Genomic DNA, 13,062 nt, shown 5'->3' on the forward strand with positions numbered 1-13,062 from the left:
ATCTCCTTGGCAGCAGGGTCATGATGAAAAAGTTCAGCAAGCACCTGGGGTGCAGATAAAAGAGAACAAGCTTATATTCCTACAAGTTCTGAAGCGAATACTGTGTTTGCAACTACTTGGTTTCAAAGCATTGGACTAATGGGAATGACAGCTTGATCCTCAGGTTTGAAAAGCTAAACTTTGTTTTGCTTCAGTTAAGCATTGCTTGAATGTGCTCATTTTGTTTTGGTGAAAGTTAGGTGTGAGTTGAATGACTGTGAGCACTCCAGCTTGTTTGGATAGATGCCCTATCTAATGACAAGGTTATTTCTGAAGTCTTGGTAGCATGCTTGCATATTGGTTATTGTCCCTTAAAACTTCCTTCCATGAAGGGGACCTACAGGAAAGCTTGGGAGGGACTTTTTACAAGGGCATGTAGTGAGAAGACATTGGTAATTGTTTTAAATTGAAAGAGGGTAGATTTGGATTACATACTAGGAATAAATTCTTTGCTGTGAGGGTGATGAGACACTGGCACAGGTTGCCCAGGGAAGCTGTTGATGCCTCCTCCATGGAAGTGTTCAGGGCCAGTCTGGATGAGGCTTTTAGCAACCTGGTCTAGTGGGATGTCTCCCTGTACATGCAGCAGGGCTGGTACTGGATGATATTAAGGTTCATTCCTAACCTAAAACATTCTATGATTCTGTGTATAGTGGCAGCTGATATCTGTTGAAAGGCTCTATTTAACTTCAAGTGAGGTACTTCTATAACTAAACCAATCAAAAATACTAAAACTGTCAAAAAGATAATGCAGGCATATTTTTGTTTGTTAGTGTAAGATTTTCTTTGCAATTTTGAGTGGCAGAATATCATATAGCTCTTTCCTCAGAATTTTTTTTTTTTTTTTTTTAATTGCTAAAGCAGAGGACATAGAAGATCCCTGGGTCAGATAAAAAATATAATATTTTTTTTTTCTAATTGTGGCTTCAGTCAGTTAAGTTAATGGCATTCATCTAGGATATTGAGTATGGATTTCCTCATGCTTTATATCTCTAGTATGTGCCTTCTTGTTTCCTTAACAGACTACTGCTTTCTGCAGTGATGGTGAGACAAGGTTGTGACAATCATATTTGCTTTTATGCAAAAATTACTTTCTCTTTGGTAGTTGCCTATGCAGTTACATGCTGCTCTGAAAGGATATTCCTTAGCAAATAGATGTGATATAGATATTATTCCTTGTTTGACACACACATTGCATCTTTGTAATCATTTGGACCTTTTTGGATGTGACAGTATCAGGGTCTGACATAACTGACTGCCAGATTTTTGAATTAGATTTATCACAAAATAGGTGGATTGTAGTAAGTGAAAATAAACTAATTTTTTTCTGGCTAGTTCATAGGGTCCATAGTTTACACTCTAGGTGTTGTACTATCTGTATTTATCTGAAATAAAGGCCAGATAGGGAGCATGACTTCAATCATAACTGACCTGCTAATGCTTGCTGAAGGACTGAACTTTCTCCAAGAAATAAAGTTAAAGAAGTTTTAATACCTGGCATAACGTTGAACATAAAATTACTTCATTTTGTTTAAGCATCAACAGTCTATTGCTTCTTCTTCTGCTAGTTCTTTCTGCCTAGCTGTGATGTTCAGCTCCAATTTTCTGAATAACTATTCAGTAATATTTGGTTTTTATTTATTTTCTCTTCTCCAAGGATGGACAAAAGACTGTCTGAACTGTGGGCTATTGTTACTTATTGACCACATTAGCATGAGTTTTTTTGATGTTTCATTTTTGGTTTTGGTTTTGTGTTATTTTTTAAGGTTTGTACTCAGAAAAGACATTCTATTTGAGAGTCAGGATGCAAAGTACCACCTGAGACAAGACAGTGATACTTGGGTTTTGTTTTTTGTTTAAGAACGTTTCAAACTGTGTAGAACAAAGAATGAAGCTATTAACAAGGTTTGTAAGGTTTCACAGATCTTTAAAATTCTTCTTAAAGATTACTTTTGCAGGTCAGGCACAGTGTGTTGGTGTTTGGTTTTTTTTATTTGATAATTTTTAAAGCAAATATTCCAGACTCTTCAGTAAGCGTGTACTGAAGTGTACTTGGAATTACACTTGTGAATGTTATAAGTTTGTTTACTCCAAGTAAAAGTATTTGTTGTTAACAAAGCTAATTATCTTCCAAAATGACATATCTTTTTAGTGTTAAAAGGAAAGGTTTTTCTTTTGCACATGCAGAATTAATATCCGCTTGTGAATACTGGAGACATCCTTGAATGTAACAGTGAGTTTGAGGTCTATTGAGGACAAGAGGAAAATGGATTTGAAGAACAACCATAAATGTCAATCCTCTGGAGCCTTTGATCTTATATTTACACCACACCAAATGCTACTCAGGCTTACAGCAAACAGATAAGGATTGACAGGCACAAATATCCCAAGCTTAACCTTTAGGTGACCTAAATTTTTTACATGCTGACATTTAAAGGACTTTATGGAGCTGTCCTGATAAGACTCTGTGGGTATAATTGTGTGTTGCATGAAAGCTTGTGAAACATCAGGTGTTACTTTGACATTTACAGTGTGTTCTGATGTTGAATACAGTACAGATAATGTAAACAGTGATACAAAACCAGGGAAGAAGCATTTTTTCTCCCAGAAGATTGGTGAAAGTATTTTGAGTGTGCTTCTTTGTAACTAAAAGCTGCAGGACCTTCCTTTTCTGTATGTTTCATACACCTTTACAGAAAGAAAATTAAGGAAAAATGTCTTGACCTCGAAGTAGTAATGCCTTCTTCAAAGCAAGATCAGAAAAGGCTATCTGTAGCCAGAGGAATGGTTACTCTATGAATGTTCAAATTCCCACAAGGATTAGATTTCAATACTGAGCAGATCTTCGCTACATAAGTACTGAATTTATCCTTCTGTGTAACTCATTCATCTGACTTTGTGTTTCCTGTTGCACTTCAGATTTAGGACACTGCATGTGTGTGTGTGTACCTACCTCTTGGTTAAGAATCTCAGACTCTAAGTGGCAATCCTTTCTGTAGAACATTCTGTACTCCACTAATATTCAGGGGTTTTTTTTGTTTTGTTTTTTTTTTTTTTTTGTTGTTGTTAATACAGGCCCTGATGGAAGAGCAATCTGTTTATGATCGTTGTGGCAGTAAAAAAATGTACCTGAATTTTGCTTTGAAGGCTCTCCAGAAGCTGAGAGAGACCATGGTAGTTTTGCTTTCAATTGATATATTTTTTAAATGAGTTGTAAGCATACAAATAAGAACAGGGGAGAAATGTCTTTAATTATTTATTTTAATTTCACTAAAGAGATTTCTGCATACTTCAGTTCTTTTGTAGAAATAAATCATTGAAATAAATTGGTAATTTGATTTATAAATGTTTGTTTAGGATATTAAGAAGAAATAAAATTGAGAAGAAATGGTAAAAATATTCTTTCTTTCATTCAGGGAGACTTAGCAACAGCGGCAGCACTGGATCTGTAAAGCCAGAGGAAGAGAACAGTGAAAAAAAAGGGGGAGATGCCAGTTCTCCACTTTACCATATAAGTGATCTTACTTCAGCATGAAAATGTAGCTTTGGGTTTTGGTCAGGCTTTGTTTGTTAACCACTGCTTTTCCAGCAAATTTCCTAATTTTTGTCTGAATGATTATTCTTAGCGGGAAAATGCTTTTATTTGAAAAGAACATATTCTTTAGTATTGTGTGTCTGTCCCTTTCTGTGATAGCTGGTGAATTGACATCACTATTGTTTAATGTTCTTTTTATAAATAAAGCTTCATCTCTAATCAATTCTAATTGATCTGAGGTACAAGCATATAGTTTTTGCATGGAAATTATAGTGCACATCTTGTCATTTCAGTGTTGCTGTCTTTTGAAAGTACTAGGATATTTAAGTGCTACTTACTTTTTTTTAGCACTTAAAGGTTGTGCTCTATATGAACTTATGGAAGGATATTTTCTGACTGAGAAACAATTGAATGAAAATCAAGTTCCTTGACCAAATCCTGAGAAAAGAGGTAGTGCTATATTTTCTGGGTCTGTAAAACATTCTGGTTATGCTGGTATGTGCAACAGGTAGTATGCTGGTAGTGTGCAACAGAATTCTATTTCAACCAGTGGTTCACCAGACAGTAGAATACATAGGCATAAAATCACACACTACAAGAGTGTTCCGTATTTAATACCTGGACTACAAATGAGTTCAGCAGCTTTTACCACTAATGCATCAAGCTTTGTAGATCTTTCTTTAAATTTTAGTTTCAACATAGCAATAGTAGAAGTAACAGGTAAACTTGAATTCTGAGTTTAGTATAGAGGAACTTGGTGGAGGGGTTTTTGTTTTGGTTTGGTTTTTAAATTTTTTTTTCTCTACTTTTACATGGTTAATGACTGGAGAATGCTTATGTATTTGTTACTCTGCTTTCGCAGTAACTGTTCATGTAGCTTCAACTCAGCATTTTTAACTTTATGGAAAACCAGTTAGGGCAAATGTACTGGGGTTTTTTTGTTTGGTTGGTTAGTTTTTTTAGCTTTCAAAAGAGTGTGCTGTAGGAGTGGCAAAGTATATGCTGGTAATTCTTCAGTATTATACAACCCAGGGGCAGTGGTTGTCTATGATGCATTTGTTAAGCCAGATGGTGAAATTGTAGACTGCTACATAAGGTATGCTAATCAGTCTGTGGTACTTCAGGACTAGATTTAATGAATTGGCAGATAACTATTTAAGAAGAAACATGCCTCTTAGACTTCTATCTGTGGTAACAGAAATAAAAGACTTTAAATAATGAATAGGTTTTTGGGGTTTTGTTCTGACAGACTAAGTTAAGAAGAATTTTTCAACAACTTTTATTTAACCTTTTTTTTCACTCTTGGAGGCTTTTTCTCCCCTTCAAAGAAAAAAAAAAAAAAAGAAAAAGAAAAAAAAAAAGTTGCAAAACTCCCTTATAGAATAAAAACCAATACAAATTTAAATGTCATCTAACAGAAAAGCAGTATAGTCATAAGCCATGCATTGAGACCATCAGACTGTACGGCTTAACAAGATTTGTCTGTGTTTACTGTGGATTGGTTGTATTTGTTCTTCTTATTGGGTTTTGATTCCTTTCAGTTCCTTGAAGTCCTGCAACTGCTATGATAAGAAACAGAGTTTGAACATCACTGTAAAAAAAAAAATTGTAGGAGAACCAGCAGAATGTGTTCCTACTCTTTCAACAGCAATACTTATTTGCTCAGAGCTTTCATCAGTGCTTAAAAAGCAGGCTCAGCTGCTTGTAGTGGTAGGTCTAAGTTAATAGCACCTATATTGGTTTACATTAATATGTCTAGGTGAAAAGGAAAAGATTGAAAAAATGCCTTGTGTTGACTTCAACATCATGTGATTTCAAAGGTGGCTAGTGTTAACTTCATATGCTGGGGGAATGACTACTGTAAATGTTGTTCTTCTGGATATTTCTTAGTGCTTTTGTTAATGAAGTTCATACAAATCTCTGTAGACTTTGGTTTTGGCAGATGAACATGTATGAAAAGGAAAATGAAATGTACTTGATTGTTGATCAATAATCAATAATACCACATTCAGAGAAGGAAGAGAGGTATATACAAACACAGTATGATAAGATTCTGAATTTGAACTTTTTGGTTTGCGGGTTTGTTCTTCTAATTATGCGAACATACGTCACCACTGAATAATTTCACAGAAACCCAGAATGGTATTTTGTCTGATCTTACTGAACTTCTAATGTCAAGTGCATAAAAGGCAATGACAGTTCAAGTAATATGGTGGTACTGCTCTTAGAAGCTCTGTAAACAAGGCTACCTATCAGCATAACTGGGTACCAAAAATGCATGGTTTATGCCATTAAATATCAAGGCAGCCCATAAGAAACAGAATCATTAGAGTTCAGGAATGCTCTTATCAAAAATCTGAATGAAGGTTGTGAACAAAACATCCAGGCTGTTATCAGCATTTCCCAGTGCCAGAACAGGAGACAGTAGGCACAGTCTGAAACACGGGAGGTTCTCTCTGAATGTTGGGAAACACTGTTTCACTGAAAGGCTGACCGAGCTGGCAAAGGTTGTCCAGAGAGGTTGTGGAGTCTTAACCTCGGAGATGGTCAAAAACCATCTGGATATGTTTCTGAGCAACCAGCTCTTAGGTGGTCCTGCTTGATCAAGGGGTTTGGACAAGATGACTTCTACCAGCCTCTTCCAACCTCAGCCATTCTATAATTATTACTAGTGAAGGAACTGGAATTCATCTTCAATAGACGTTCCTGAGTGATATTTAAAGGCCAAAGCAAATGAGACTTTGCAGTAAAGTATTTGCTATCTAAGGCCAGAGCTAAGCTGTTCACTGTATATATACAATTAGTGAACTACTGTCAATGAAATTTACAAAAGTCACTGCAAAGCCCAATTTTTCTACAGTTCTTGCCCCACAGTTTGCCTCTCTAAAATGAATAGAGGAACATGAGACAGATGACTTAGTACTTGGGACTAAAGAATTAGCTTGAGAAAGGAAATTGTTTAGATGCTAGATGGGATTTCTGGGAGCTGCAAAACTATAACTGGACATGTAATAATTGTGGCCTCTGCTCTTTTCCAGTTAATTCATGGCACAGTAGTAGACAAATCAGTAATGTTTCCCCATCAGCTAGGTTGGCCTCACAAAAGAGCACTTAGTAGTCTGGTGTTTGGCCACCTCATGAAAATTCGTCAAGATGATGGAAAGAGCCCAGGTTCTTATTAAGCAATCAGTATATTACATAATAAATCAAGAGATAGCAATTACTCAGAAAAGTGAAAAGGTAGTAATTAATTTCCTGTCATGTAAAACTTTGTCTTGGATACCTTTAATTCAATAATATTATAAAAGGAGAGGATATACCTGAAGGGTAAGGTAGTTGGTGTTTAGGTTTAACCCTGAATGGCAACCAGGCATCACAGAGCCACTCACTCATTCCCCTTCAGTAAGGCTGGCTTGTGAAAATATGCACCATACAAAACTGTTCCAGTTTCTTTCCTGTGTAGAAAGGGCACTCTTAATATTCTGAAGGTAGTGTGATGAGGCTAACATGTATTTCAAAATTTGCTTGCTTATAGGAGTGCTTCTGCTTTTTCAGTAAAAAACTTACAGTAAATTTCTTGACTGGCTGTCAAAGACAAGTCAACAAGTCTGGTCTACAAGGTGCATATAATACTTATGAAATATTGCATTTGACATATTTTGCATTGGCCATGCCATTCTAAATAATTTCTTTCACTCTGACCTTACATACTCAGTTTAATTTATTCTAATAAACTGGCAGATTCCTATTTACTTTTATCAGGGAAGCTTGTAGGAGAGCATAATATTCTATTCTGCTAACATATCTTTGTTGACCAAGGAACACATAGATGGTCTCACTGAGCAAAACTTGATGGCCTTTGATATATACCCAGTGGAGCAGCTGGATGATGCACCTCAAAGCTTATAATGTCCTCTGACTTCTTTGCTATGACATTATTGTGCATAGTGCTATGGTAGAGGTAAGGGGATTATCAAAAGATTTTTCTACAGACATTAAGATGGGTATCTCAAATAGGCAAGACTCTGCCTTTAGCAGTCCCTACTGCTAAAATTTGTGTTTAGTCATTGCTGATCACCACAGAGTTAAAATCTAAGCTTAACCTACAGAGCTAGGTAGCCACCATTTCTAGAAAAATGAAAAAAACTGAATGCATGACTTCCACTCCCTCTGTTCATATTGGTTTGTGCTTCTGTTTTGTGATAGTTTGTGTTAGTTTTGTGCTAGTACAAGAGAAAGGTAATAAATTTCAAGGCTGAATTTGCTTTTTGTAGACCTGGGAGTGAGTAGAATGAAACACCCTTTGTTATCAGAAAGCAGTAGGTCTGTGATGATTTAACTTGCTCTGAATTCAGTTGACTGTTTGCCTTTTTTTTTTTTCTAACCATCTCAAACTGGAGTCTGGCTAATACTGCACTTCAAAAAGGTGTTCAGCTCCAGGATCTTTGGTGTCCAGGGTACAAGAGCTGCAGCTGTTGAGGTAGCTTGAGTATACTGTCTGCCTGATTTGACTGAAAAATTGACAAATAAATAACAAAACTCAAAATCTGTGGTTTAACTAATTAAGCCATAAAGGTTGTCATTTCTTGAGCAAGTTAAAATATCAGCAGCTAAAGGGTGAAATGGTAAGGCGAATAGAAAGCAATTAGGAATAAAAACTTTCTCTGAGGGGAAGCTCAGAGAATCACTCATTTTTCTCATCCAAATCGCAAAATAGTTTGCATTCTTTACTAGCAATCATTCTGTTTTGTTTCTTATGATACACTTAAGAGAGGAGAAAACTAGGACCTGCAAGGTTATTATGAGCCATCTTCTGGTTCTGTAAATAGTAGGGGCTACTAAGTGGTATAAACTCTTCCATAGATATGACTCTTCTCCATTAGTTTCTCACCCTCACTCTGGATACTGCTGAGAAGAGTTTACTTCCACTTGCTTTACTTCTGACCATCAGGTGGCTATATGTTTTGATGACATGTAGGTTAGTCAACATTTTGTGGAGAGGGGCTAGCTGTGTTTGACTTTACGGTTGTGTCAGTCTCTCCTTGGAGAAGAATTAAATATCCCTGTCATTTAAGACCTCAGGTGTTCTTCCTTCTGTGTTGCTGTCGAGGGGGATAAGTGCAGCCATGGAGTGGATTAATTGAATTCGTACATCCCCAAGTATATCTATACCTTTCTTTGCAGCCAATCCAGTGAGGTAAAGGTGATTGTTTGGAGTTTTTGATAACCGTCACCTTCTGCTGATGTTTAGTGAATCTCACTCTAGCCAGGGATGCATGTTCTCAGATAATTTCTTAGTTTTCCTTCCAGGCACACTGCATTCTTCCATAGCTCTGGAGTTTTGTTTGGACATGTTAGGGACTTTTTGCTTTACTTGTACTCTGCTTGTTGAACAATCAGAGCTGTTGCATTAAATGGAACTTGAGAAAGAAGGCTTGCATGAAAAGCTGTGTGGAGGCTTTGGTTCTGCCTTTTTGTTCCTAAAGGCTCACTTTCTCCAATCATTTCTTTTTGAACTATAACTAAAATTTGACTTTAAGCAGTTACCTGCCATTCTGTGTCACATACTCCTCAAAGCATGGACAACTCCACTCGTCTGAAACACTTCTTTCCCAACCAAAAACTTGTACTGAGTATGAACTTGATAACTCTATGCAAGAGAATATGGGAAAACTAATGATGTGATATCAATAAACAACACAGGGAATATGTAATGATACTCTGATCTTGCACATAGATATTGGCAAGTATATAAAAATGTTAGGATGTGGGGAGTTTGGAATAACAGAAAACTGTTGGCCCTGGTAGTGTAATGTTCCTGACAGTGGTAGTAAGTCACTTGGGAAGAAGGGGACGTGAGATTGAATGGATTGTCCTTTGAAAGGCAGAACATCAGCCTGCTGGCAGCTAAGCTGTAAGCCTTTGAGTAGCACCAAGTGCCATAAATGGGGCTGAATAAAGGGCAGTAAAATCTAGCTACTAAACCTGGGATACTCTTGTGTACGTTGAAAGTATAGAAGATATTAATCTGCCTGAGACTCTGCCAAACTAATGGATGATTTTAATAGCAATAGTTCTGTGATGTTTAGGCTGAACAGAGACATCTCAAGCTGTGTATTAGCATTACTGTTATTTTGGGGTATGAGGGGGAAGGCAAATAAGGAGGATACCATGTTATAGACCGCCCAACCTTGACAAGGTGGATGAGGCATTCTCCAGGTGGCTGGCAGAGGTCTCACAATTGCTAGCCCTTATCCTGGGGAGGAACTTCAGCCTACCAGACCTGCAGGGAAGTATAACATAGCAGAGGGGAGACAGGCTAGTAGGTTCCTCAAGTTTATGGAAAATAGCTTCCTAATGCAGCTGGTAAGTGAGTCTGCCAGAGGAGGTGTCTTGCTAGGTCTGCTGTTCACAAACAGAGGACTGGTGGGGCATGTGTTTGACTAAGTGACCACGAAATGATGTAGTTCTCAATCCTAGGTCAAGTAAGGAGGGGTGTGAGGAAAACCTCCACCATGGACTTCAGGAGGGCAGCCTTCGGCTTCCTCAGGACAACGGTAGAGAGAGTGCCTTGGGAGGCAGTCCTAAAGGACAAAGGGGTCCAGAAAGGCTTGGTGCTCTTCAAGAAGGAAATCTGTCTCCATGGGCTGCTTCCATGCAGTGTTAGACAATATAGCAGCGAAGACAACCAGCCTGCCTTAACAGGGAACTTTTACTGAGACTTGGGAAAAAAAAGGAGTTTACCTCCTCTGGAAGAAGAGGCAGGAATCTCAGGGTGAGTACCAGGATCTAGTTAGGTCATGTACATGAAAAATTAGGAAGACAGAAGTCTAGCTGGAGGTCAATCCAGCTGCTGCCATAAAGGACTACAAAATTTTTTTCTACAAATATATCAATAACAAAAAGAGAGCCAGGGAGAATCTCCTTCCCTTATTGAAAGTGAGGGAAACATCGCAACCAAGGACGATTAAAAGGCTGACACACTTAATGCCTTCTTTGCCTCTGTCTTCATTAGTCAGACTAGCCACCCCCAGGGTATTCATCCATCTGAGCTGGAAGATAATGATGCAGAGAAGAACAAGCCCCCCATAATCCAGGAGGAAGCAGTTAATGACCTGCTACATCACCTGGACACCCATAGGTCCATGGGCCTGGACAGGATCCATGAGAGAGTCTTGAGGGAGCTGGCAGAGGAGCTCACCAAGCCTCTCTCCATCTTCTAGCAGCAGTCTTGCTTAGCCCAGGAGCTACCAGATGACTGGAGGCTCTTCATTAGGATGCCCATCTACAGGAAGGGCCAGAAGGAGGATCCAAGGAGGCCTGTCAGCCTCATCTCAGTGCATGTAAAAATTATGGAGAGGTTCATCTTGAGTGCACTTATGTGGCAAATGCAGGACAGCCAAGGGATCAGGCCCACACAGCATGGGTTCAGGAAAGGCAGGTCCTGCCTGACCAACCTGGTCTCATTCTATGACCAGGTGAGCTGCATAGTGGATGAGGGGAAAGCTGTGGTCATTATCTACCTCAGCTTTAGTAAAGCCTTTGAGACCATCTCCCACAGCATTCTTCAGAAAAGTTAATTTCTCATGGCATAGACACACACACTGGATTAGAAACTGGCTACATGGCTGGGCCCAGACTGTTGTAGCCAAGGGAGTTAAACCCAGATGGTGAGCAGTCACCAGTGGTGTTCCCCAGGGCTCAGTTTTAGGGCTGGTCCTGTTAAGTATCTTCATTAATGATCTGGATGAAGGAGTTCAGGGCTTCCTTTGTAAGTTTGCAGACAAACCATGTTGGGTGGGATGTTGATCTGCTAGAGGGTAGGAAGACTCTGCAAAGAGACCTAGAAAGGATGGGTCAGTGGGCTAAGGTCAGTAAAATGAGGTTTAGCAAGGCCAAGTGATGGGTCCTGTACCGTGATCACAGCAACCCCCTGCAATGCTACAGATGTGGGGAGGAGTGGTTGGACCACTGCCAGGCAGAAAAGGACCGGGGGGTGCTGGTCAATACCTGGCTAGTTATGAGCCAGCAGCGTGCCAAGGTGGCCAGAAAGGCCAACAGCATCCTTGCTTGTATCAGGAATAGTGTGGCCAGCAGGAGAAGGTGAATTGACCATGGTCCTGTATTCAGCAGTGGTGAGACCACACCTTGAGTGCTTTACTTGTATATAGTAGGTAGTAATTTACAATTATTCAGTGAAATTATTAAATGAAATACAAATTTAATAAGCCTCATGTACATCCAGGCTAATTGTAAAAATGTGTTTTACAGTATGTAGTAATCCTTAATCCCCATATGGTAAAGCATAGGATTGCCATTGTTGTATGGCTGCCTCCAATAGCATTACACACTTCAAAATATATGCATATTTTGCATATAGGAAAACACCGACTGTAAAACTGGACAATGGAAGAGCAGGAACATGCTTATATCTTACAGGAGTCAGTAGAATTTTTGAACAGACTATTTCTACTAGTTAGCTTTGCATTCAAATTGGAGTCTTACTTAGGAAACATCTTTTGTGAACATAGTGGATTGACATCTGCTTGCAGCTTCCATTGTCAGATTGAGGTTAGGTTTTTTTTTTTTAATCACAATGAAATTTATATGGAATACTGCTAGGAGATACCCACTTTGCCATTATTAGCTCTTGGAAAGTGTAAAAAATATCTAAGATTGCAATACCTAATGGATTACAATATATACGTATATACTATATCTGCACAACTAGAAAAAAAGAAAACCCTGCATATGAAACAGCTTATTTTATGACTTCAGTCTATTTCTACTCTGAACAGTATATACACTTCTACATCCCATGGAAGCAAAGGTTACTGTGTGATATACACATACGTATCTGTAGTAAAACAGTATTACTGTATTATATACAGTTAGAGCTATACACAGTTCTACACAGCACATCACATTTTGGGCTTCAGGAGATGGAGTTTTGTTTTTCATCAATACATCCTCATTGATTAAAGATTTCTCCTGTCTTAAGCAGCTTCTTCAGCGGAGCAATCAATGCCTGCATAAGTAAACTTCTCATATAGGGTAGTGTTCACGTAAGTCTGGGAAGAGAGTAAGCAGAAAGAGTGTGACACAAGGTGGTTACTTCAGGAATCCACACTGAAATTATTCATGGCCTAATTATTTTCTAGGGATTCATTCTTACCTTCCTTTCTTCTAACATCCTGTTCAGTGACACCAGTATCTGAGCAAATGATGGTCTTTCATACGGCTTCTCTCTCCAGCACTGTCTCATGAGGTCATACCTTTAAAAATCAAACACCAGCATCTGATAGTTTAAATATGTAGGTTAAAGATACAAATTCATTGGAAGGTCATGTACATTCCATTTTTTAAAGGAAAATGTATTAATAAATTGCTGAAATTACATTTCCACATCTGGTTGCTGCCTGAACATAATTTTCTTTTCTCTGGAAAAGTTCCCTCTGAGCTAAAGACCAGCCATGCTGTGCAAAGAC

At 38.4% G+C, this 13,062-nt stretch overlaps 1 protein-coding gene across 3 annotated transcripts in view; it reads right to left on the reverse strand.

Annotated features, from left to right (window-relative positions):
• Positions 1–11,775: 11,775 nt before the first annotated feature.
• TEK (TEK receptor tyrosine kinase) overlaps positions 11,776–13,062 on the reverse strand; it is a 38,127-nt gene continuing 36,840 nt past the window's right edge. For all 3 annotated transcript variants that reach the window (XM_071730182.1, XM_071730184.1, XM_071730183.1), the window contains 2 exons: positions 12,750–12,849; positions 11,776–12,645 (listed from right to left, as the gene is read on the reverse strand). In XM_071730182.1, the coding sequence (XP_071586283.1) occupies positions 12,571–12,645; positions 12,750–12,849 (175 nt within the window). In that variant the 3' untranslated portion in view covers positions 11,776–12,570. The remainder of the gene's footprint in view (positions 12,646–12,749; positions 12,850–13,062) is intronic.

Source organism: Heliangelus exortis, chromosome Z (genome assembly GCF_036169615.1).
Source record: "Heliangelus exortis chromosome Z, bHelExo1.hap1, whole genome shotgun sequence".
Taxonomy (NCBI): domain Eukaryota; kingdom Metazoa; phylum Chordata; class Aves; order Apodiformes; family Trochilidae; genus Heliangelus; species Heliangelus exortis.